Consider the following 26,971-nt stretch of genomic DNA (forward strand, 5'->3'; position numbering starts at 1 on the left):
ATAGCGCTGCTAAGTCAGTAGCTATATCAAGTACTGAACGACAAGTTTCAGCCTTCCCTGTTAGGGAAAAGCCAGAGATACCGCAGCCCCCGTCCTTAGATGATGTGCTGACCCATCAAGATAGGGCCAGTTCTGATGAAGTAAAGGAATGGGTTGTTAATCATTGTTTTAAAAAACACTGACGGCTTATGGGTTCATCATGACGGCCGCATGGTGGCACCCAAATCATTACTATCACCAATTGCCCGATGTGTTCATAAATTCACCCATGCGGGCAAAGGGGGGATGGCGGACTATATCCTCAAGACCTGGTATGCACCAGGAATCTCAAAGTTGGCAAAACAAATATGTGAAAATTGTACTATCTGCCAGACCATGAATGCAGGGAAAATAAAGAAGGTACAGCCCGCATCCCACCCAAACCCCATGGGCCCTTTTGTACACTTGCAAATGGATTTTATTGAACTACCTGTGTGTATGAGCTTTAAATATGTATTAGTTATTGTTGATATGTTTTCAAGATGGATTGAAGCGTTTCCTTGTAGAAAGAGTGACGCCACTACTGTTGCTAAATGTTTATTGAAGGACATTGTACCTCGCTTTGGGATACCAGCAAAACTGCCAAGTGACAATGGGTCCCATTTTACGGGAACATTGATTAAGGAACTATGCAAAGCCTTACAGATTAACCAGCACCTCCATTGCAGTTATCATCCACAGTCGGCTGGACTAGTGGAAAGATATAACGGGATGCTGAAAAACAAGCTTGCAAAACTGTGTAAAGAAACTGGACTTAAATGGGTTGATTTGTTACCCATAGCTTTAATGACAATGCGGTCTGCTACCAACAGAACTACAGGATTGTTGCCTCACGAGATCGTCATGGGAAGACCACAAAGATTGCCCTTTTCGGCACCTTTAACAGCTAAACAAATGGACATTCATAAAATGGAGGAAGATATGTTGAGTTATTGCATTGCACTAACCAAATGTATTTCTAGTTTCCATCAACAGGTAAAGGAAGCCCAGGTCGACCCCACTGAAGGAAAGTGCCATACTTTTGAGCCAGGAGATAACGTCTACATAAAAATCTTCAAGCGAAAGAATGGCCTTCAACCCAGATTTAAGGGACCCTTCCAGGTACTCCTGACCACAAACACCGCTGTAAAAGTAAAGGAGCGACCAACATGGATACACGCGTCCCATTGTAAGAAGGCATCAGTTGAAGACGATACACTGCCAAGATGAACTGGATTTGGACTCTAATAAGACTGTTCCCTTTGTTAACGATAATTGAAACTGCCATATTGATTTACCCAGATCCCCTGAAGGGCAAACCATGCATAGAAGAATATGTACTTTTAAACAGTGATTTCTTTTATATTATATGCTATAACGAGACTATGAAGGTTCAGCTTCAGGATCACACTATGCAGGTACCCCCGTATCAACCCCTGAGTCTTAGGATTAGGCAGAATAAGATAGTAGAAGAAGATAGTGGACAGAAGCTTGATAAGCTATGGGTTACATGCCCAGATATTGTGTCACCAAGTGAAAGAATTGCGAATGAAGGAGTTATCTGTAGTGGTAATCCAAAGGGAGGACTGGCCCTGACGGCCAGGCCAATGTTTTGCAACAATCCAGTTACAGAGCCCTTTATTTCAACATTAGCCACTCAGAAAAGAAAACTTAATAAGACAGATCCAGAACAACTAGAAGATGAGTGGAAGGGAGCAGGATATAACCTAACGAAATTCGAAGGATGGTTTCATCCCCAATATGATAATCGAAGGAATCCAGAGAGTCTATTAGTGACGTCAATGGGAACCGTAAATAAAACAAAAGGAGAAGTCTGTCTGGTAAACGACAATGGAGAAGGATTGATGGTTGGATGGAGTGAGTGCAAATGTAACTACACTTTGACTAAAACTACTACTAAACCACCGGGTGCAGTCGAATGGCCCTATTGGGGATGGTGGAACCTGTCCACAGTACAAAATTTGACTAGTAAAAAAATCTGGAAAGGAGAACAAGGAATAGGAATGATGCACCAGATATGGAACAAATTTGAAGCCTATAATAACACCTATTTCATCTGTGGGCATAGAGCATACCCTTGGTTACCACAAAATTGGACTGGGTCATGTTACTTGGGATATGTAGTGCCCTATATACATCATATTTCATCTTTGGATAGCCACCCTGGGACACGAGCAAAACGAGCCATTACAGAAACTGAAAGGCTCTTTGCTATAGCATTTCCCTGGTATGGAACAGGGAAGTTAGCAAGAGAATCTATAAACATGGCAGCAGTGTTGGAACAAATAGCCAATGATACTGCTGATGCTCTTAGTGATGTAAACGCAGAAATGGTGGCTTTGCGCACTGTTGCTTTACAAAACTGCATGGCTCTGGACTATTTGTTGGCAAAAGAAGGGGGCACATGTGCAATCATAAAAACCGAATGTTGCACCTATATTCCAGATAGCTCAGAAAATATCACCAACCTGGTAAACCACATAAAGGAGGCCGTAAAGAAACTACGTCAACCTGAACAGTGGTCCATGTGGGATTGGATTTCAGGATGGGGAGGAGCATTAGGAAAGCAAATTTTGGAAGTCTTAATTGCAATTGTGATGATTATAATTTTAATTAGTTTATTGATTGGTTGTTTAAAATTATTGTGTACAAAAGTCGTTTCCTCATTAACATCAACTCCCCCAGTACCCATGATGTCTGAATATGAGGATATTAAGGGTGAAACCTTTGATGTGGAATTTCTTAAACTTAGCGAAATAGATTGTCCTTAGAAAGGACAAAAGGGGGGAATGAGGAAATCTACATGATATAAGGGGTTAATTTCAAGTGCTTGCTTGGTAAAAGTTTTCAGACTTGACACCGGTCAAGAGTCGATGTGTAACTAGAGCTATTGCACGTACTTAGATTACAGCCAAGAACAGATGTCTGCCCACCTAATGAGAATGTAGAAGTGAAACAATGGGATCCTTTGAAGTAACCAGTGACCTGATAACTTGCGACCGTAAGCAAACCTAGCCTCCCAATACATGATTAAGATTAAAGAGGACCTCCGGTTACACGATTCATGCCCTGTTATAGATTAACGGTTGACTTATGTGTCCAGGATCCTTCTGTCAATATGTCATAAGACCTGATGATTAATCTAAAATGTATCCTGATAGAGGAACAAAGGAATGTCAATCAAACTTGTTTGTTACACTGTATAAATATGGAACGCTTACGCTGTATCATTGGAATAGTAGCCTCACCCCTTGAGTAGAGGTGCTGATTCCCCTTGCAAGTAAAATAAAAGGCCTGTCCGTCTGACGAATCCAAGAGTGTATTGGGTCATTACCCAGAGCTAAGAAGTATTCCACTTCAACAGGAGGCTTCAAGGGGACATAGACAGGCTAAGTGAGTGGGCAAGAACATGGCAAATGGAATATAATGTGGAGAAATGTGAAGTTATCCACTTTGGTAGGAAAAATAGAAAAGCAGAGTATTTTTTAAATGGTGAGAGATTGGGAAATGTTGTTGTTCAGAGGGACCTGGGTGTCCTTGTACACTAATCACTGAAAGTTAACATGCAGGTACAGCAAGCAATTAGGAAAGAAAATGGTATGTTGGCCTTTATTACAAGAGGATTTGAGTATAAGAGTAAAAACGTCTTACTGCAATTACTTAGGTCCCTGGTGAGACCACACCTGGAGTTTTGTGTACCGTTTTGGTCTCTTTACCTAAGGAAGGATATACTTGTCATAGAGGGAGTGCAACGAAGGTTCACCAGGCTGGTTCCTGGGACGGGGGGACTGTCCTGTGAGGAGAGATTGAGTAGATTAAGCCTATATTCTCTAAAGTTTCGAAGAATGAGAGGTGATCTCAATGAAACGTACAAAATTCTTTCAGGGCTTGACAGGGTAGATGCAGGGAGGATGTTTCCCCTGGCTGGGGAATCTAGAACCAATGGTCACAATCTCAGAATAAGGGGTCGGCCATTTAAAACTGAGATGAGGAGAAATTTCTTCACTCAGAGTGGTGAATCTTTGGAATTCTCTTCCCCAGAGGGCTGTGGAGGCTCAGTCGTTGAGTATATTCAAGATAGAGATCGATAGATTTTTGAATATTAAGTGAATCAAGGGATATGGGGATAGTGCAGGAAAGTGGAGATGAGGTAAAAGATCAGCCATGATCATATTGAATGGCGGAGCAGGCTCGAAGGGCCAAATGGTCTACTCCTGCTCCTATTTCTTATGTTCTTACATACTCACATCCCCATCTGACTTACCACCCCTCACACTCACCCTCATCCTAATGCAGTCATACTAACACCACACAAGGAGACCATTTGGCATTGGCACCCCATTCCATCATAGTCACCCTCTACAGATGAAACCCATCCATTCTTTACACTCATTGCATCACTCTCACTCAAATATCTCTTCTTTCCCTTCTTGCAGGAGAAGAGAGCGCACAATAAGAGGGAGAGGCAGAGAACCGGAGGTGGCCCTCCATCATTGGCCACATTGACTCCAGCACAGGAGGTTACCCTGGAGGTCTCTGGAGTTGCAGAGCAGCTGGCGATCTGGTGACAGAATTACATCTCATACAGCCACATGGCATACAGCAGTCACTCATATGTGGACTGATGTCAGCAGCCAGTGAATGTTCATCATGTACACAATGATATTGTTACCCATTCTAGATATGACATTTCTAAATAATCTCTTTACTCTCGCACAGGTGCATCAAGAGCCCCCCCGCTACCACACTGTCCAGGCAGAAGAGGAAGACAACTCCTCAGAGATTCCTGCAGCTTCTGAGGGTGCACCTTCACCAGACATAAGCGCAGTCAGCACAGCACAGTTACGCATACCTCGCGAGATAGAGTAGTGTTGTCACCTGGTGTCTCACAAGTCACAAGTGAGAAAGAGCAGATGTTGGAGACAGGGACAGCAGTGGAGACTCCTCACCGGAGGGCGCAGGACACTCCCAGCTCTGCTCAGCTGCAAACACTGAGCCTCGACGGCCATTGATAAAGAGGGCGATCCTGGTGGTGCAGGAAGAAGTGCAGGACGCTCTGACATGTTTTGCGAGCACGATGTCTGCAAATGTTCAGAGGATGGAGGAGTCCATCTCCAACATGAGCACCACTGTGTCGCAGGTGATGGTGACTGTAGGCTGTTCCATGGAAAGGATGGCCACCTGCATGGAGCAGCTAATGCACCACTCACAGGAGCACATGGTCTCTGTGGAGTATAGATGGCAGAGGCTCATATTCCTCCTCTCTAGGAGGGATGTCAATGTAGACTTGGGTGTTCATCGCCCCACTGCTGTGCAGCAAGGTGCTCTCCACCTCCTTGCTAGCAGGGAAGTGCGGGTGGCCCATGCCTATTGTTTGCTCTGTGACATGTCTAGTGGACATGTGGCTTTCATTACATCTCTCCTGGGCCTCAGTACTTGGCCTCCTCAAGGGTGTCATGAGTCACGTCTTCAATGGATAGCCCTGTCTCCAAGCATCCAGCCGGAAAGTCTTTTTTGGAGGTGCGAAGATCTGAGGGACGGTGGACTGGCGCATGATGAAAGACTCAGGACAGCTGCCGGGGAATTTGGTGTACACATGCATGATGATCTTCCTATGGTTGCAAACCAACTGCACATTGAAGGAGTGGAAGCCCTTGCAGTTCACAAACACTCTTGGGTCATGATGGGCCTGCCCTGATGGCCACATGTGTGCAGTTGATGACACCCTGCACCCGTGGGAAGCCCGCCAGAGTGGCAAAGCCGAGCGCCCGCTCAGTAACACTGGCGTCATCAGTGGCAAAGGAGATGTAATTGGCAGACTTGTCAAACAGGACATCGATGACCTGTGTGATACATCTGTGGCCGACTGCAAGATGCTGCAAATTTCAGCTGTAGATCCCTGGAAGGAGCCTGAGGCGAAGAAATTGAAGGCACTGGTGACTTTGACAACCACTGGCAATGCATGTCCACCATGTCCTCTGGGCTGCAGGTCTTGCTCCACAAATCTGCAAATGTCTGCAATGACCTAGCGCGATAGCCTGAGCCTCCATTGACACTGCTGCTCAGTCATGTTGAGGAAACTCATCCTCTGCCTGTATACCCAATGTTGGGGGTATTGCCTCCAGTGTGGTGCAGTCCTGCACTAATGCCCTCTGTCCTGTGAAGCATCAGGTCATTGAGGAGAAGGTTGATGACGTTATTGTTGCTGCTGCGCCTGTGTTTGCTGCTGCTGGTGTTGGGACTCATCGTAGTCCGATTCTGAGGACCAAGGTGAGACAGTATAAACGGCACCCATGCTGATGTAATAGATGGCAGGTCAAGTAGAGATCAGAGAAGCAATCTGTCAATGACAGTAATACAGTTGAAATGCAGTGGCAGACATTTAAGGAGATATTTTATAACTCGCAACAAAAATATATTCCACTGAGAAAGAAAGATTTTAAGAGAAGGGAGCACTATCCATGGCTAACTAAGGAAGTAACGGATGGTATCAAATTGAAAGTGAAGGCATACAACGTTGCCAAGATTGGTGGGAGGCCAGAGGATTGGGAAAGTTTTAAAAAGCAGCAAAGGATGACCAAAAAAATAATAAAGAGAGAGAAGATGAATTATGAGAGTAAACTGGCAAGAAATATTAAAACAGAAAGTAAGAGCTTCTACAGGTATATAAAAAGGAAGAGAGTAGCTAAAGTCAACATTGGTCCCTTAGAGGATGAGAATGGTGAATTAATAATGGGGAACGGGGAAATGGCAGAGACTCTGAACAAATATTTTGTATCTGTCTTCACAGTAGAAGACACTAGCAACATCCCAATAATGGACAATCAAGGGGCCACAGGGAGGGGGGAACTAAAGACAATCACTATCACTAAGGAAAAAGTACTTGGTAAAATAATGGGACTAAAAGACAACAAGACCCCTGGACCAGATGGTCTGCATCCCAAGGTCTTAAAAGAAGTGGCTGCAGAGATAGTGGATGCATTGGTTGCAATATACCAAAATTCCCTGGACTCTGGAGAGGTCCCAGCGGATTGGAAAACCGCAAATGTAACACTGCTATTTAAGAAAGGAGGGAGACAGAAAGCAGGAAACTATAGACCAGTTAGCCTAACATCTGTCGTTGGGAAAATGCTGCAGTCCTTCATTAAGGAAGCAGTAGCAGGGCATTTGGAAAGTCATAATGCAGTCAAGCAGAGTCAGCATGGTTTTACGAAAGGGAAATCATGTTTAACAAATTTGCTGGAGTTCTTTGAAGATGTACCAAGTAAGGTGGATCAGGGTGGACCACTTTCCATACCTCGGGAGCCTACTGTCAAAAAGGGCAGACGTTGATGATGAAGTCCAACACCGTCTTCAGTGTGCCAGTGCAGCCTTCGGTCGCCTGAGGAAGAGAGTATTTGAAGACCAGGACCTCAAACCCACTAAGCTCATGGTCTACAGAGCAGCAGTGATACCCGCCCTGCTGTATGCCTCAGAGACATGGACCATGTACAGCAGGCACCTCAAAGCACTGGAGAGGTACCACCAATGCTGCCTCCGCAAGATCCTGCAAATCCATTGGCAGGATAGGCGCACCAACGTCAGTGTTCTCGCTCAGGCCAACATCCCCAGCATCGAAGCTTTGACCACGCTCGATCAGCTCCGATGGATGTGTCACATTGTCCGCATGCTCGATACGAGACTCCCAAAACAAGCGCTCTACTCAGAGCTCCGGCACGGCAAGAGAGCCCCAGGTAGGCAGAGGAAGCGCTTCAAGGACACCCTCAAAGCCTCCTTGAAAAAGTGTAACATCCCCACCAACACCTGGGAATCCCTGGCCCAAGACCGCTCAAAGTGGAGGAGAAGCATCCAGGAAGGCGCCGAACACCTTGAGTCTCTTCACCGGGAGCAAGCGGAAGCCAAGCGCAGGCAGCGCAAGGAGCGCACATCAACCCAAGCACCCCACCCACCAGCCACTTCAACCACCGTCTGCCCCACCTGTGACAGAGACTGTAGGTCCCGCATTTGACTCATCAGTCACCTGCGAACTCATTTATAATGTGGGAGCAAGTCATCCTCGATTCTGAGGGACTGCCTAAGAAGAGAAGAGGATCAGGGTGAGCCAGTGGATGTGGTGTATTTGGATTTCCAGAAGGCATTCGATAAAGTGCCACATAAAAGGTTACTGCATAAGATAAGAGCTCACGGAGTTGGGGGTAATATATTAGCATGAATTAGAGAATTGGCTAACTAACAGAAAGCAGAGTCGGGATAAATGGGTCATTTTCCGGTTGGCAAACGATAACTAGTGGGGTGCCACAGGGATCAGTGCTGGGGCCTCAACTATTTACAATCTACATTAGTGACTTGGATGAAGGGACCGAGTGTGATGTAGCCAAGTTTGCGGATGATACAAATATGGGTGGGAAAGCAAATTGTGCAGAGGACTCAAAGAATCTGCAAAGGGATATAGACAGGCTAGGTGAGTGGGCAAACATTTGGCAGATGGAGTATAATGTGGGAAAGTGCGAGGTTATCCACTTTGGCAGGAAAAATAAAAAAGGGAATTATTATTTAAATGGAGAGAGATTACAAAATGCTACAGTTCAGAGGGACCTGGGGGTCCTTGTGCATGAAACACAAAATGTTAGCATGCAGGTGCAGCAAATAATCGAAAAGGCAAATGGAATGTTGGCCTTTATTGCAAGGAGGTTGGAGTATAAAAGCAGGGAAGTCCTGCTACAACTGTACAGGGTATTGGTGAGATCACACCTTGAGTACTGCGTACAGTTTTGGTCTCCTTATTTAAGGAAGGATATATTTGCATTGGAGGCAGTTCAGAGATGATTCACTAGGTTAATTCCAGAGATGAGGGGGTTGACTTATGAGGAAAGGTTGAGCAGGCTGGGCCTATCCTCATTGGAATTTAGAAGAATGAAACATATAAGATATTGAAACATATAAGATACTGAGGGGGCTCGACAAGGTAGATGCAGAGAGGATATTTCCCCTCGTGGGGAAATCTAGAGCTCGGGGGCATAGTTTCAGAATAAAGGGTCGCCCTTTTTTAACTGAGATGAGTAGGAATTTCTTCTCTCAGAGGGTCGTGAATCTGGAATTCTCCGCCCCAGAAAGCCATGGAGGCCAGGTCATTAAATACATTTAAGGTGGAGATAGACAGATTTTTGCAAGATAAAGGAGTGAAGGGTTATGGGGAGCGGGCAGGGAAGTGGCTTTGAGCCCAAGGTCAGCCATGATCTTATTGAATGGCAGAGCAGGCTCAAGGGGCCAAGTGGTCTATTCCTGCTCCTATTTCTTATGTTCTTATGTAATGGTGAGATAGGTTGTAGCAAAGAGGTGACAGTGGTTCCCGAATTTGCTGAAAACACTTGCAAACTAAATCTGTGCTGAAAATGAACTTAGCAACAGCATTTCCCTTAGGAAAGTAAGCAGGTGTCAGGTGGCAATATTTATTGTGCTTTCCATGCTCTGCAATAATGACTTCGATCAATGGTCACTGAACTTCCACCTCAGCTTGACAGACATGGTTCCCGAGTTGCATGATTCCTGTGGTTATGCAGTGAAATTCAAAAGGTCTCGTTAAAAAGACGGTTAGGGGTCTGACAACAAGGTAATAATGATCTAAATTAGGTCGCCCGCCTCTGCTGTTCATGTTGCTGTGGCGCTGGCAAACACCCCTGAGTTAAAGGCGGGAGAAGGCAGGATGACGCCGGGTTCCTGACCTGCTCTGATTTATTTCTACTTTCACTCCCGATCCGTCTCCAATCCCGCACGCACAACAAATGATAATTCTGGCCAACATTTCATCGGATCGGTTCTGACAAAAGGCCATCAACCTGAAACGTTAACTCTGTTTCTCTCGCCACAGATGCTGGCTGACCCGCTGAATATTTCCAGCATTTTCTATCATTAGGTTTAGAGTAGTTAGAGCCAAGGAATAATCAAAGGGTAAGATACTCAACTGGGAGAGGGATTATTTCAGTGAGTTGAAAAGGGATCTGGCCTAGGTGAAGTGGAAACAAAGATTATCGGATAATATAGTAAATGAGCAATAGGAGGCCTTCAAGTAGGAGATCGTTCGCATACATACTAAACACATTTTTACGAGAGAAAGGAAGAGCATCCAAAGCTATAGCTCCTTGGATGGCTAAAGAAATTGAAATGAAAAAGAAACAAAAAGAAAGCTTATGATAAATGTCAGGCTCAAAATACAGTGGAGAATCAAGCAGAATACAGAAAATCAGAGGAGAATTGAAAAAGGTAATAAAGTGGCAAAGAGAGTGTATGAGAAATGATTATCAGAAAACAAAAAAGGGAACATTAAAATCTTTTATAAAGATATAAAGAGTAAATGGATAGTCAAAGGAAGGATGAGGCAGAATTTGGACCAAAAAGGAAAACTTCTTGTGAAGGCAAAGGGAATGGCTGAGATACTGAAGGAGAATTTTGCATCTGTCTTCACAAAAGATGTGGATGCTGCCAATAACATATACCCTTGTGATAACATATTTGTAAACCCTAGGCAGATTTAACTATTTGCTAAAATAGGAACAATTAGATTAATCAAGTTGGCCAGTCTAGGTATCAATCGCTTTTAACTGTCATCAATAAATCAATCAGTCCCCTAATCAGAACATACCTCTGAAAATAGTCCTCGCACGTTTGATAGACCCTGTCATGAAAGACACCCATTGTTGCCACCAGTTGGTTTTTGACCTCGTCTGAGCAAGCAATGTAAAAACCAGAAAGGAAATGGTTAGAGACAGCAACCAGTGCCTCTCTGGGCCAGTGACTGAACCAATCCATAGTGCAACCTGAAATCAGTCCAGGGAACTTCAGTGAGCGTGATCGAAACTTTTCACCAACCTAACACCAAAACAAAAGGAACAGTTGTCTTAGAAATATACATACTAAACTAGCATTATTTTTATAAACTAGTCACTCTACCATGATGATACTCAGAGACAAAATTAAAATAAAATCTGTGTATCTTTCTTTTGATGTAACTGTCTCCGTTTGGTTCACATCAGTGAGTAGATGTTCGCTGATGACATTATTGATGACTCATCCCATCACTTTCCTAATGACTGGGAGGAGTGATAGGGCGGTAATCAGCTAGGTTGGATTTGTACTGTTTTATGTGGATAGAACACATCTGAGTGCCGGGGGTTAAATTGGATAACCTCCGAAAATGAGGACGTAAAATTCATTCTGCCTGCTCTTTTAAATGATTGCTGTGTGCAACGAACACTCTCTGCACTGTTCGTTGGCTGCCGCATCAGCAGGGGGCCCGATATCGTGAGTGGCGAGTGCTACTTAAAGGAAGCCTGCATCTTGTAAAGGGGAGGTGCATTGTGGCTGCAATAGATAGGGTAGATAGAGAGAAACTATTTTCGCTGGTTAGGGAATCTAGGACTGGGGGCAGAGTCTAAAAATTAAAGACAGGCTATTCATGAGTGAAGTTAGGAAACACTTCCACACACAAAGGGTGGTAGAAGTTTGGAACTTTCTTCTGCAAACGGCAGTTGATGCTGGGCCAATTGTTAATTTTAAATATGAGATGGATAGATTTCCGTTAACCAGGGATATTAAGGGATATGGGGCAAAGGCAGGTATATGGAGTTAGGTCACAGATTAGCCACAGTCTCAGTGAATGGCGGAACGGACTCGAGGGGCTAAATGGCCTACTCCTGTTCCTATGTTCGTATGTGAGAAGTCACACAACACCAGTGCTTGGAGTCGGGAGCGGAGGGACCAGTGAGCCGAGGCCCAGGTGAGTATAAAACCTCACTTTCGCGGGCTTTCTTACAGTGCTTGGAGTCGGGAGCGGAGGGACCAGTGAGCCGAGGCCCGGGTGAGTATAAAACCTCACTTTCGCGGGCTTTCTTACAGTGCTTGGAGTCAGGAGCGGAGGGACCAGTGAGCCGAGACCCGGGTGAGTATAAAACCTCACTTTCGCGGGCTTTCTTACAGTGTGACGTCACCATAAAGCAGGTAAGTGATTGGGTGGCAAGTATTTCTCTCTTTTTAAAATTAAACTCGGTGGTTTATAGTTTGTTTGTAAACCAGAGCCCTTAAATATATCATTTAGCTGTAAGGTAACTTCAATTATGCGGTTTATATTTTCTAGGGTCTCTCTGGTGTAGCGGGGACTTCTGCCATACAAGCGCCCATTGGTGGTATTGAATTAATTTAAATTAATTAAAGGGTAAGTCATGTCAGGACAGCCCAGCCCCGTGTTATGCTCCACCTGCGCTATGTGGGAATTCAGGGACGCTGCCGGTGTCCCTGACGACCATGTGTGCTGGAAATGTACTCAGCTGCAGCTACTAGCAGACCGCATTGAGGCGCTGGAGCTGCGGATGGATGAGTTTTGGAGCATTCACGATGCTGAGAGGGTCATGGATAGCACGTTTAGTGAGTTGGTCACACCGCAGGTAAGGGCTGCACAGGCAGAAGGGAAATGGGTGACCATCAGGCGGAGCAGTAGAAGCAGGCAGGTAGTGCAGGGGACCCCTGTGGCCATCCCCCTCTCAAACAGGTATACCGATTTGGATACTGTTGAGGGGGATGACTTACTAGGGGAAGGCAGCAGCAGCCAACTTCCTGGCACCAGGGGTGCTTCTGCTGCTCAGGAAGGGAGGAAAAAGAGTGGGAGAGCAATAGTGGTAGGGGATTCTATCGTAAGGGGAACAGATAGGCGTTTCTGTGGCCGTAGACGTGACACCAGGAAGGTTTGTTGCCTCCCTGGTGCCAGGGTCAAGGATGTCACTGAATGGCTGCAGGGCATTCTGAAGGGGGAGGGTGAACAGTCAGAGGTCGTGGTTCACATTGGGACCAACGACATGGGTAGGAAGAGGGATGAGGTCCTGCAGCAAGAATTTAGGGAGCTAGGTAGCAGATTAAAGAGCAGGACCTCAAAGGTTGTAATCTCTGGATTACTCCCGGTGCCACGTGCTAGTGAGTATAGGAATAGGAGGATAGAGCAGATGAATGCGTGGCTAAAGAGTTGGTGCAGGAGGTAGGGCTTTAGTTTCCTGGATCACTGGGTCTGCTTCTGGGGAAGGTGGGACTTGTACAAGTCGGACGGGTTGCACCTGAACCAGAACAGGACAAATATCCTTGCGGGCAGGTTTGCTAGCACTGTTGGGGGTGTTTAAACTAACTTGGCAGGGGGATGGGATACAGAGTGGAGCTATAATAGGGGGTGATGTACAGCCAAATATAGAGGAAAAAACAAGTCAGCTTGGAAGGCAGAGCAAATATGTAACAGTACAAGGGAGTAGGGCAAGGCTGGATGGCATTTATTTTAATGCAAGGAGTCTTGCGAATAAGGTGGATGAACTGAAGGTGTTGATGAACACATGGGAGTATGATATTGTCGCTATCACGGAGACATGGTTGAGGGAGGGGCAAGACTGGCAGCTCAATATTCCGGGGTATAGAATCTTCAGGCGAGACAGAGGGGGGGGGGCGGGGGTTAAAGAGGAGGGGGTGTCGCAATATTAATTAAGGAGTCAACTACTGCTGTAAGGAGGGATGATATATTAACAGGCTCCTCTAATGAGGCCATATGGGTAGAACTTAAAAACAAAAAGGGGGCAAGCACTTTGCTGGGAGTGTACTATAGGCCCCCAAACAGTCAGGGGGAGATAGAGGAACAGATATGTAGGCAAATCTCAGAGAAATGTGCAAATAATAGGGTAATAATAGTGGGGGAGTTCAACTTCCCTAATATTAGAACATAAGAACATAAGAACATAAGAAATAGGAGCAGGAGTAGGCCAATCGGCCCCTCGAGCCTGCTCCACCATTCAATAAGATCATGGCTGATCTGATCCTAACCTCAAATCTTCTTTCACTCTCCATCCCACCTGAACCCATGTGATCCCCCGGGAGAGGCGAAAAACCAGGTAAAAAACCCAATGGCCAATTTGGGAGAAAAAATCTGGGAAACACCTCTCCGACCCATCCAGGCGATCGAAACTCTTCCAGGAGATCACTCTGTCCCTATATTTTCTACAGTACTTACCTTCTGTAAAGGCGATCTCCACCCCAGCCAGGAACAGGAATAAAACCATCTCCTGAAATCTAACACAGAATTAGAACACAAGAAGTAGGAGCAGAACCAGGCTACATGGCCCCTGGGCCCGCTCCACTACCCACAGGGCCATGACCATTCCGAACCTAGACTCATGTCCAATTTCCTGCCCGCTCCCCGTAACCCTTAATTCCCTTTACTTCTAGGAAACTATCTATTTCTGTTTTAAATTTATTTAATGATGTAGCTTCCACAGCTTTCTGGGGCAGCAAATTCCACAAACCTACCACCCTCTGAGTGAAGAAGTTTCTCCTCATCTCAGTTTTGAAAGAGCAGCCCCTTATTTTAAGATTATGCCCCCTAGCTCTAGTTTCACCCATCATTGGGAACATCCTCACCGCATCCACCCGATCAAGCCCCTTCACAATCTTATATGTTTCAATAAGATCACCTCTCATTCTTCTGAACTCCAATGAGTAGAGTCCCAATCTACTCAACCTCTCCTCATATGACCACCCCCTCATCCCCGGAATTAACCGAGTGAACCTTCTTTGTGCTGACTCGAGAGCAAGTATGTCTTTTCTTAAGTATGGACACCAAAACTGTATGCAGTATTCCAGGTACGGTCTCACCAATACCTTGCATAACTGCAGCAATACCTCCCTGTTTTTATATTCTATCCCCCTAGCAATAAAAGCCAACATTCCATTGGCCTTCTTGATCACTTGCTGCACCTGCATACTAACTTTTTGAGTTTCGTGCACCAGGACCCCCAGATCCCTTTGTACTACAGTACTTTCCAGTTTCTTGCCATTAAGATAATAACTTGCTCTATGATTTTTCCTGCCAAAGTGCATAACCTCACACTTTCCAGTATTGTATTCCATCTGCCAAATCTCTGCCCACTTACTTAGCCTGTCTATGTCACTTTGCAGGTTTTTTATGTCCTCCTCACTCACTACTTTCCCTCCCATCTTTGTATCATCTGCAAACTTTGATATGTTACACTCGGTCCCCTCCTCCAAATCGTTAATATAGATTGTAAAGAGTTGGGGACCCAGCACTGACCCCTGCGGAACACCACTAGCTACTGATTGCCAGTCTGAGAATGAACCATTTATCCCAACTCTCTGCTTTCTGTTAGAGAGCCAATTCTCCACCCACACCAGAATATTAACCCCAATCCCGTGATTTTTTATCTTGAGCAATAGTCTTTTGTGTGGCGCCTTGTCAAATGCCGTTTCGAAGCCTAAATACACTACGTCCACTGGTTCTCCTTTATCCACCCTGTATGTTACTTCCTCAAAGAACTCAAGTAAATTTGTCAAACATGACTTCCCCTTCATGAAACCATGCTGAGTTTGTCCTATTAAATTATGTTTATCCAAATGTCCCGTTACTGTCTCCTTAATAATGGACTCTAACATTTTACCAACTACAGATGTTAGGCTAACAGGTCTATAGTTTCCAGCCTTCTGCCTACTACCCTTTTTAAATAAGGGTGTTACATTAGCAGTTTTCCAATCTGCTGGGACCTTTGCTGAGTCCAGGGAGTTTTGGAAAATTATTACCAATGCATCCACAATCCCTACCGCCACTTCCCTCAAGACCCTAGGATGTAAGCCATCAGGTCCAGGGGATGGTCAGAGTGTGAAAGGCTTAGAGGGTGCAGAATTCTTAAAGTGCATCCAGGAGAGCTTTTTGAGCCAGCATGTAGAAAGTCCTACAAGAGAGGGGGCGGTACTGGACCTATTTCTAGGGAATGTGGCCGGGCAAGTGGTAGAAGTGTTAGTAGGTGAGCACTTTGGTGAAAGTGACCATAATTCGGTGAGATTTAAGGTAGTCATGGAAAAGGACAGAGATGGACCGGAAATAAAGGTTCTAAATTGGAGGAAGGCCGATTTTAATATGATAAGGCAGGATCTGGCCAAAGTGGACTGGGATCAGCTGCTTGTAGGAAAATCCACATCGGAGCAATGGGAGTCTTTCAGAAAGGAAATTGAGAGAGTACAATGGCAACATGTTCCCGTAAAGGTCAAGGGTGGGACCAACAAGCCCAGGGAACCTTGGATGTCAAGGGATATGTGAGAATGGATTAGGAAAAAAGGGGGGGCTTTTGGCAGATACAAAGGGCTAAAGACAGAGGAAGCCCTAGAGGAGTATAAAAAGTGCAGGGGGATACTTAAAAAAGAAATTAGGAGAGTGAGGAGGGGCCATGAAATAACACTGGCGAGCAAAATAAAGGAAAATCCTAAGATGTTTTATAAGTATATTAAGGGCAAGAGGACAACTAGGAAAAGAGTAGGGCTCATTAGGGACCAAAGTGGCAATCTGTGTGTGGAGCCAGAAGATGTAGGTGGGGTTTTAAATGAATTCTTAGCATCTGTGTTCACTATGGAGAAGGACGATGTAGACATAGAAATTGGGCAGGGGAACTGTGATATACTTGAACATATTAGCATCGAGAGGGAGGAGGTACTAGCGGTTTTAGCAGGCTTAAAAGTGGATAAATCCCCAGGCCCGGACGAGATGTATCCCAGGCTGCTGTGTGAGGCAAAGGAGGAGATTGCAGGGGCTCTGACACACATTTTCAAAACCTCTCTGGCCACAGGGGATGTGCCAGAGGACTGGAGAACAGCTAACGTAGTACCATTATTCAAGAAGGGTAGTAGGGATAAACCAGGGAATTACAGGCCAGTGAGCCTAACATCAGTGGTAGGGAAATTATTGGAAAAAATTCCGAGGGACAGAATTAGTCTCCACTTGGAGAGGCAATGATTAATCAGGGACAGTCAGCATGGCTTTGTCAACGGAAGATCATGTCTGACTAATTTGATTGAATTTTTCGAGGGGGTGACTAGGTGTGTGGATGAGGGTAGTACAGTGGATGTGGTATACATGGATTTCAGTAAGGCTTTCGATAAAGTCCCGCATAGGAGACTGGTCAAGAAGGTAAGAGCCCATGGGATCCAGGGTGCCTTGGCACATTGGATCCAAAACTGGCTTAGTGGCAGAAGGCAGAAGGTGATGGTCGAAGGTTGTTTTTGTGACTGGAAGCCTGTGTCCCATGGGATACCGCAGGGATCGGTGCTGGGTCCCTTGCTGTTTGTGGTCTGCATTAATGATTTGGATGTGAATGTAAAAGGTATGATCAGTAAGTTCGCAGATGACATGAAAATGGGTGGGGTGGTAAATAGCGAGGAGGGTAGCCTCAGTCTGCAGGACGATGTAGATGGGTTGGTCAGATGGGCGGAACAGTGGCAAATGGAATTTAACCCTGAAAAGTGTGAGGTGATGCATTTTGGAGGGACTAACAAGGCAAGGGAATACACAATGAATGGTAAGACCCTAGGAAAGACAGAGGATCAGAGGGACCTTGGTGTGCATGTACATAGATCCCTGAAGGCAGCAGAACAGGTGGATAAGGTGGTTAAAAAGGCATATGGGATACTTGCCTTCATTAGCCGAGGCATAGAATATAAGAGCAGGGAGGTTATGATGGAGCTGTACAAAATGCTGGTTAGGCCACAGCTGGAATACTGTGTGCAGTTCTGGTCACCACACTATAGGAAGGATGTGATTGCTTTGGAGAGGGTGCAGAGGAGATTCACCAGGATGTTACCTGGGCTGGAGCGCTTCAGCTATGAAGAAAGACTGGACAGGCTGGGGTTGTTTTCCTTGGAGCAGAGAAGGCTGAGGGGGGACCTGATTGAGGTGTACAAAATTATGAGGGGCATAGATAGGGTAGATAGAAAGGAACTTTTTCCCTTAGTAGAGGGGTCAATAACAAGGGGGCATAGATTCAAGGTAAGGGGCAGGAGGTTTAGAGGGGATATGAGGAAGAACTTTTTCACCCAGAGGGTGGTTGGAATCTGGAACTCACTGCCTGAAAGGGTGGTAGAGGCAGGAACCCTCACAACATTCAAGAAGCATTTGGATGAGCACTTGAAATAGCATACAAGGCTACAGACCAAATGCTGGAAAATGGGATTAGATTAGACAGGGCCTGATGGCCGGCGTGGATGCGATGGGCCGAAGGGCCTCTTTCTGTTCTGTATAACTCTATGACTCTATGACTCTATGGCTAGGTTATAGTCCAACAGCTTTATTTGAAATCACAAGCTTTCGGAGCGCTGCTCCTTCGTCAGCTGAAGTGGAGAGATGCATATAGACACAGCATATATAGTCACAGAACACTGCGATTACAGATAATCTTTCTAACTGCCCTTTATCACACCTCGGCAGAGAGTTAATCACAGCAATCAAAGGTGTGAATGGTGAAAACAGGTCAGTCAGGAAAACATTACATCAAAGAACAATGAGGTGGGGTCACAAGGGGTCAGATGTTGCAGATGCTGGGGTCTGTATGAAAAACAAAGAACAAGCAAAATACAATATATAAATATTTTTTTTTGCTGGAAATCACAGCAGTGCACCTGTATAGAGAGAACAAGCCAATGACGACTCGAGTCTGGATGACTCTACGTCAGGTGAGGTTACATGTAGCGTGACCTGAGCCCAAGATCCCGGTTGAGGCCATCCTCATGAGTGCGGAACTTGGCTATCAGTTTCTGCGCGATGATTTTGCGTTGTCGTGTGTCTCGAAGGCCGCCTTGGAAAATGCTTACTCAAAGATCGGAGGCTGAATGTCCTTGACTGCTGAAGTGTTCCCCAACTGGGAGGGAACACTCCTGCCTGGCGATTGTTGTGCAGTGTCCGTTCATCTGTTGTCGCAGTGTCTGCATGGTCTCGCCGATGTACCATGCTCCGGGGCATCCTTTCCTGCAACGTATGAGGTTGACAACGTTGGCCAAGTCACATGAGTATGTACCATGTACCTGGTGGGTGGTGTCCTCACGTGTGATGATGGTATCTGTGTTGATGATCTGGCATGTCTTGCAGAGGTTGCCGTGGCAGGGTTGTGTGGTGTCGTGGTCGCTGTTCTCCTGGAAGCTGGGTAATTTGCTGCGAACGATGGTCTGTTTGAGGTTAGGCGGCTGTTTGAAGGTGAGTAGTGGAGGCGTGGGGATGGCCTTAGCGAGGTGTTCATCGGCATCAATGACATGTTGAAGGCTGCGAAGAACATGGCGTAGTTTCTCGGCTCCGGGGAAGTACTGGACGACGAAGGGTACTCTGTTGGTTGTGTCCCATGTTTGTCTTCTGAGGAGGTCTATGTGATTTTTCACTGTGGCCCGTCGGAACTGTCGATCGCGAGTCGAGCATCATATCCCGTTCTTACGAGGGTGTCTTTCAGCGTCTGTAGGTGTCCATCGCGTTCCTCCTCGTCTGAGCAGATCCTGTGTATTCGCAGGGCTTGTCCATAGGGGATGGCTTCTTTAATGTGGTTAGGGTGGAAGCTAGAGCGAGCATGCAGGTGCAACAGGCGGTCAAGAAGGCAAACGGTATGCTGGCCTTCATAGCAAAAGGGTTAGAATACAGGAACAGGGATACCTTGCTGCAGCTGTACAGGGCACTGGTGAGACCACACCTCGAGTACTGTGTACAGTTTTGGTCGCCTCATCTGAGGAAGGATGTTCTTGCCATGGAGGGGGTGCAGCGGCGATTCACCAGGCTGATACCAGGAATGGCGGGAATGACCTATGAGGAGAGACTATGTAGTTTAGGGATGTACACACTGGAGTTTAGAAGATTGAGAGGGGACCTCATAGAAGTGTATAAAATTCTGACAGGTCTAGACAGACTGGATGCAGAAGGAATGTTTCCCTTGGCGGGTGAGAACAGAACTAGAGGACATAATTTAAGGATAAGGGCTAAACCATTTAGGACAGAGATGAGGGGGAATTTCTTCACTCAGAGAGTGGTGAACCTGTGGAACTCATTGCCACAGAGGGCAGTGTATGCCAGCTCATTAAATATATTTAAGAGGGAATTAGATATATTTCTACGGGCAAAAGGGGTTAAGGGTTACGGAGAGAAGGCGGGGACGGGATACTGAATTAAAGGATCAGCCATGATCTCATTAAATGGCGGAGCAGGCACGAAGGGCCGAATGGCCTACTCCTGCTCCTATCTTCTATGTATTCTATGTAGAGAAGTGGAGCATCGTGAGGTTGTCCGTGGGCTTGCGGTAGAGTGAAGTGCTGAGGTGTCCGTCTTTGATGGAGATTCGTGTGTCCAAGAATGAAACCGATTCTGAGGAGTAGTCCATGGTGAGTTTGATGGTGGGATGGAACTTGTTGATGTTATCATGTAGTCTTTTCAGTGATTCTTCGCCGTGTTCGTATGCAAGAGGTGGTAGGAGTTTATTTAAAAGTCAATCTGGGCTGTGATACTTTGAACAATGGCTGAACATGTGAGAGAGCGAACACCAAGGTTTTATGACAATGCACTGGAGGTCTTGGTGGAAGAGGTGGAAAGAAGGAGATACATATTGCATCCGCAGGGGGGCAGGAGACCCTCCAGAAATATGCTCAGGAGGCCATGGTAGCGGTGGATGTCAATGCCAGGAGAGTTGCTCCAACAACATTTAATGATCTGACACAATTTGTCAAGGTGAATGAGTTCGTCTTCAAAGTGCACATCCTACCAACTGCACCACTAGTCTCATCCACTGCTCAATTCTCTACACCACCATCACACACCAACCAACAATCTCTATCAATACTCAAGTATCAGTACTCAACCCTAACCTTCATATGCTTTAACTCACCCTCACAAACTTAGCATTGTTGCAAGCCTCGCATCCACAATAGACAGCTCGCACACACTGCCATCTATTGAACCATGACAGTCACATCACCCAAACATATTGCAGGACACTCAATAACACCCCACTACCTTGAAAAAAAGGGAGGATTTGAGGCTTAATTCCTGGGTACAAAGTATTCAGGAAAGATAGGGAAGGGAAAAAAGGGGGTTCATAGGGGGAGAAATTCAGTATCGCCCCATTTGGGGCGCAATTATCGGCCGGGCGCAAAGATTAGCACTTGGCGCTAATTATCGCCTCCAACTGCAACCTTGGCTTTTATCACCCCTGGAGGTGATTGGAGCGTTAAATCAGGCACGACACACTTGTCTTAAGGCGTAAAGGCCGAGGAGCGAGGCGTTACCTCAGAGCGCTGGGGAAGCTCATGTGATGTCAGTCAGCAATGAAACACAGACACACTGGCGCCGGCAAGTTCTTAAAGGGGAGGGTCGATCTTGCTCTCCATCCACACCCTGCTCATTGCAGCCTTGAATCTCGGCCTGGAGAGACCTGCACATCAAACCTGTTGGAAAGAACAATGGAGATGCCCAGGGAAAGAACTCAGAGTGCAGCTCCCCATGGCCCAGAAATTCGGGTCTCCACGGGTGAGTACGCATGAGGTACTCACCCGTAAGCCCAATGGTAGTGCTGGTTTCCTGCAGGCACTGCACATGCGTGGGAAACCGGCATTTCCGATCCCCTGAACGAAGGGGTTCAGAGGTCGAACGCGTGTGTGGGGGAGGTTGCGCGTGCGCATCGAACTTCATTTTTTTTTGCAGGTTTTCCCAGGAGGGTAAGTCTCCAGAAGTTAGACATGTAAAAAGCAGGTGTAAGGCCTGCTTTTTACAAGGTAAGTGGTGAATTAATTAAAATTAAAACATTTTTTCCACAGGTTTATTATTTTTAAATACTTTAAAGCAAGGTAAGTTTATTTTTAGCCCCGTTAGAAAATAAAATTATTTTTTTCAAAAATTTAAATTATTGTTTAAAATAGTTATTTCATGTAATTTATAGTTTATTTAAAAAATGTGATGTTTTTTAAAAATTTATTTGAAGATTTAGTGCTGTTTTGGGGCTGTAGTATTTATAAGTTTTGACAGCTCTTCCTGTCAATCTTAAGAATGGAGCATTCCCTGCTCCGATTGGCTCCCCATGGCCCACGTGATCCCAGGGGACGCATCGAACTAACTGCCCCTCTAGGATACACAAGCACTGCGTGCCGGCAGCTGGACCAGGCCCCGGATCGGAATTCCACGGGGGCCCACAGCTCAACGGCCGGTGCGCAAGGTAAGTGCAGATCGGGGGCTTGCACCCGCGGGAAGCCCCCGACCCAAATTTCTGGGCCATTCTCTTCTAAATCGATGCAAGGAAGATCAAATCAGAAAGAGCCTGCAAAGTGCTGCTCAGTACCCAAAACTCCTCAACACAGCTTTGAATATCTCCTGCAGTCTCTCTTGCTCACTCAGAATGTGTGGTGCAAAAATTTGGCCAAAAAAAGGCAGGAAGCGGTTGCCTTTAAATAGCGCTCCCCCAGTCCCTTCCCGACTGCAAAACGATCCCATCAACCTGTTGTTGCTAGTGGCAGGCAGTAAGACAGGGGGCGCCACTCAATATCCGGTCCGGGGCGCTACCGGGGCGTTGCATTCTCGACTGACGTCACGATCTGCCGGCGCAGGAGATCGTGGCGGTAGTGTTTAGCGCCGCCGCAAAATGCCAGTTAATTTCATGAGCGGTGCAAACATCGCCGCGCATGGGTGCTAATTGCTTTGCGCCCCATTAGCGCCCTCTTAAGGCGTTAACGGGAGGTGCAAACCAACCGAATTTTTCCCCCATAGAGTCATGGGGGGAAAAATTCAGTATCGCCCTGTTTGGGGCGCAATTATCGGCTGTGCACAAAGTTTAACGCCTGCCGCTAATTATTGCCTCCAACAGCAAACCTGGCTTTTATCGCCCCCGGAGTTGATTGGAGCGCTAAATCAGGCGCTACACACCTGTCTTAAGGTGCAAAGGCCGAGGAACGAGGCGCTACCTCACAGCGCTGGCGAAGCTCATGTGATGTCAGTCAGCAATGGAACACAGGCACACTGGTGCCGGCCAGTTCTTAAAGGGGAGGGTCGATCTTGCTCTCCATCCACATCCTGCTCATTGCAGCCTTGAATCTCGGCCTGGAGAGACCTGTACATCAAATCTGCTGGAAAGAACAATGGGGAGATCCCAGGGAAAGAGCTCAGAGTGCAGCCCCCACAGTCTCTTCTAAATCGATACAAGGGCAAATCAAAATGAGCCTGCAAAGTGCTGCTCAGTACCCAAAACTCCTTCACACAGCGTTGAATCTCTCCAGAAATCTCTCTCTCTCTCTCAGAATGCGTGGTGCAAAAAGGTCACCAACAAAAAAAGGCAGGAAGCGGTCGCCTTTAAATAGTGCTCCCTCAGTCCCTTCCTGACGGCAAAACGCTCCCCTCAACCTGTCGTTGCTAGCCGCAGGCGGTAAGGCAAGGGGCGCCACTCAATACCGGTCCGGGGCACTACCGGGGTGTTGCACACTCGACTGATGTCACGATCTGCCGGCGCAGGAGATCGTGGCGAAAGTGTTTAGCGCCGCCGCAAAATGTGTAGTTAATTTCGCGAGCGGCGCAAACATCGCCGCGCACAGGTGCTAGTTAGTTTGCGTGCCATTAGCGCCCTCTAAAGGCACTAACGGGAGGCGCGAACCAACTGAATTTTTCCCCCATAGTGTCATAACAGAACAGAAGGAGGCCATTCGGCCCATACAGTCCATGCCGGCTCTCTGTAGAGCAATCCATTCAGTCTCATTCCCCTGCTCTATCCCCGTAGCCCTGCAAGTTTATTTCCCTCAAGTGCCTATCCGGTCTCCCCTTGAAAACATTGAGTGTCTCCGCTTCCACCACTTCCGTCGGTAGCGAGTTCCAGGTCCTCACCACTCGCTACGTAAAAAAGATTTTCCTCACTTCCCCCCTGTATCTCTTGCCCAAAACCTTAAATCTGTGTCCCCTAGTCCTTGTCCCATCAACTAGTGGGAACAGCCTTTTCCCGTCTAGCCTATCCAAACCCGTCATAATCTTGTACACCTCTATAAAATCACCCCTCAACCTCCTTTGCTCTAATGAAAACAAATCCAGCTTCTCCAACCTGTCCTTGTAGTTATGATCCCCCATCCCCGGAACCATTCTCGTAAATCTCCTCTGCACCCTCTCAAGTGCCTTCACATCCTTCCTAAAGTGTGGTGACGAGAACTGGACGCAATACTCCAGCTTATGGCCAAACCAGTGCTTGATAAAGGTTCAGCATAACTTCTCTACTTTTGTACTCAATACCTCTATTTATGAAGCCCAAGATCCCATATGCTTTGCTAACCACTCTCTCAATATGTCCCGCCACCTTCAGGGACCTATGCACATTAAGTCCCAGGTCCTTCTGTCCCTGCACACTTTTTAAAACTGTGCCATTAAATGTATATTGCTTCTCCCTGTTCCTTCTGCCAAAATGTATCACCTCACACTTCATATTCTATTTTCTGTTTCTTTATCAATTTCTTGGGCCTCCTTTGCTGTTTTAGATATGAATGTAGGAGGTTTGATCAGTAAGTTCCCAGATGACACGAAAATTGGTGGAGTGGTAAATAGCGAGGTGGGATGGGTTGGTTAGATGGGCAGAACAGTGGCAAATGGAATTTAACCCTGAAAAATGTGAGGTGATATATTTTGGGAGGACTAACAAGGCAAGGGAATACACAATGAATGGTAGGATCCTAGGAAGGACAGAGGATCAGAGGGACCTTGGTGTGCATGTACATAGATCCCTGAAGGCAGCAGGGCAGGGAGATAAGGTGGTTGTTTTGATTTCTTTTTGGGTTCAATAAAGACTCATTTCTAAAAGAGAATGTGGTTTAATCTAAAGTCTTGTTCAAGACTTTCTACAGCTTTTTACAGAACACACTATGCTGTGATGCATCTAGAATGAAACTGAAAGTAAAACTCCTTTGGACTGCTTGTCTCTCACATGACCTCTGCTGGTCAGGCACAAGTAATCAAAAACACAGACAAATATGCTGTAAGGCATAAGTAATCAAACACAGACAAATATCATCACTATTTGCTGATATCATTACATCTCCCTTTCTTAAAACAAAAGTATTTTACTTTTAACTAACAACATTTAATGAACTTACATTATCATTATCATGATCAAGGTTTTTTACCCTTGCTTTGTGTGTTCACATGAAATATGTCAATACACTAGAACTTGAAGAAAGAATAAGATAACATTACTTCCTTCTTTAACAATAGTCCTTAAATTTGCTCAATGAGTCTCTCAGGAGGCTTCACGTGTCTTGAGGATTTTCTGATTGATTGTCCTTGAATCTGAGTTGTTGCCTCAGATGATTGGTTCTCAGCTGTGTGATCAGGTTGTTCACCAGTATCAGTCTCTTGACCTGCTGTGGCTGGTCCCATGAGAAGATCTCGACGATTTCTTCTCAGAACAGCACCCTCATCTGTCTGAATGGTGTATGATCTTGGTTGAACTTCACTCAGGACAGTTCCCTTCTGAGTCCATGTGTTTGTTTTGTCATTCAACCTTACTTGGTCACCAGTGTGGAGTTCAGGTAGGTTTTGTGTTCCTCTGTCATAGTAGTACTTTTGCTTTTCTTTCTGTTGCTCTTTGAACTTCCTCACTTTCTCCCCCTCTTTTGTTTTCAGGAGGTTCTCCGGGATGGGTAGGTTTGACCTTAGCCGACGTCCCATCAGGAGTTGGGCTGGTGACATACCACACTCGAGCGGCGTTGTGCGGTATACAAGCATGCTTTGGTAGAAGTCAGTTCCACTGTCTTTTGCCTTGTACATCAGTCTTTTCACTGTCTGGACCGATTTTTCCACTAGTCCATTGGACTGTGGATAGTGAGGACTTGACGTTGTGTGGACAAAGTCCCACTCTTTGGCAAAGTGTCGGAAATTCGCATTGTTAAACTGGGGTCCGTTGTCTGTGAAGACCTCGCTTGCCACGCCATGTCTGGAGAATATGGCTTTCATACTTCTTATCACAGCTTCTGCAGTGGTGGTGTACAGTCTACAAACCTCTGGATACAGGGAGTAATAGTCTGTGACGACAAGATAGTCCTTCCCTTGACATACGAATAGGTCAGCGCCTACCTTCTGGTAAGGTCTGTCTGGTGCTGGGTGTGGCTTTAGTGGTTCTACCGGATTGCTTGCTCGATATTTCAGGCATATTGTGCAGTTTGACACCTCATTTGTCACATCTTGGTTGATTCGTGGCCAGTACATCACCTCTCGTGCTCTTTTCTTACACTTTTCGATTCCCAGATGTCCTCCATGGATCTTTTTTAGCATCTCTCTTCTCAGACTCTTTGGGATAACTATTTTACTTCCTTTGTAGATGATGTCTTCGACCACTGATAGTTCCGCCCTGCAGTTCCAGTACTCTGCTATATCAGGTGAGCAGTCTTGCTTCATGTTGGGCCATCCATCCAAGATGCTTTTTCTCAGTCGCCTCATTGTTTCATCTTTGTTTGTCTCAGTCTTTATGAGCTCCATTTTTGCATCTGCTATGGGCAGTGCACTTGTGATCATGTCCACGTAGGCGTTCACTTTTTCATCCATTGTGGTGTTTGCGGGCTCACTTGGGTCAACAGCTCTGGACAACGTGTCTGCTGTATACATCAGCTTACCCGGTGTGTACGCAACATTCAGTGTATAGCGTTGCAGCCTGATCATCATTCTTTGTATTCTAAGCGGACAGCTATTCAGTGGCTTTTGGAACAATGCAATCAAGGGCTTATGGTCAGTCTCTACACTGATTGCTTGTCCTGCCACAAACTGGTGAAATCTTTCACAGGCGTATGTGATGCTGAGCAGCTCCTTTTCTATTTGAGCATATCGCGTCTCCGCGTCTGTCATTGAGCGTGATGCATATGCAATAGGTTGCCAGTAGTCATATTGTTGCAGAAGAATGGCACCGAGCCCACTCTGTGATGCATCTGATGATATCTTGATGGGTCTCGCTGGGTCATAAAACCTCAGAACAGGTTCCTCTGTGAGCAGTTTCTTTAGCTCGCTCCATGACTTCTCATGCTCATGATTCCATTCCCATTCTATGTTCTTTTCAGTTAGTCTTCTCAGTGGCGCTATTTTTTCTGAGAGGTTGGATAT

General features: G+C 46.0%; 1 protein-coding gene across 1 annotated transcript in view; it reads right to left on the minus strand.

Annotated features, from left to right (window-relative positions):
• Positions 1-26,971, minus strand: part of LOC147113152 (dynein axonemal heavy chain 8-like) — a 1,456,516-nt gene that overhangs the window by 485,598 nt on the left and 943,947 nt on the right. The window contains exon 37 of the mRNA XM_085998053.1: positions 10,679-10,905. Coding sequence (XP_085854179.1) covers positions 10,679-10,905 — 227 coding nt within the window. The remainder of the gene's footprint in view (positions 1-10,678; positions 10,906-26,971) is intronic.

The sequence above is a fragment of the Somniosus microcephalus genome, chromosome 9 (assembly GCF_052327205.1).
Source record: "Somniosus microcephalus isolate GS21.2 chromosome 9, FLI_Smic_1.0, whole genome shotgun sequence".
NCBI classification, from domain to species: Eukaryota; Metazoa; Chordata; class Chondrichthyes; order Squaliformes; family Somniosidae; genus Somniosus; species Somniosus microcephalus.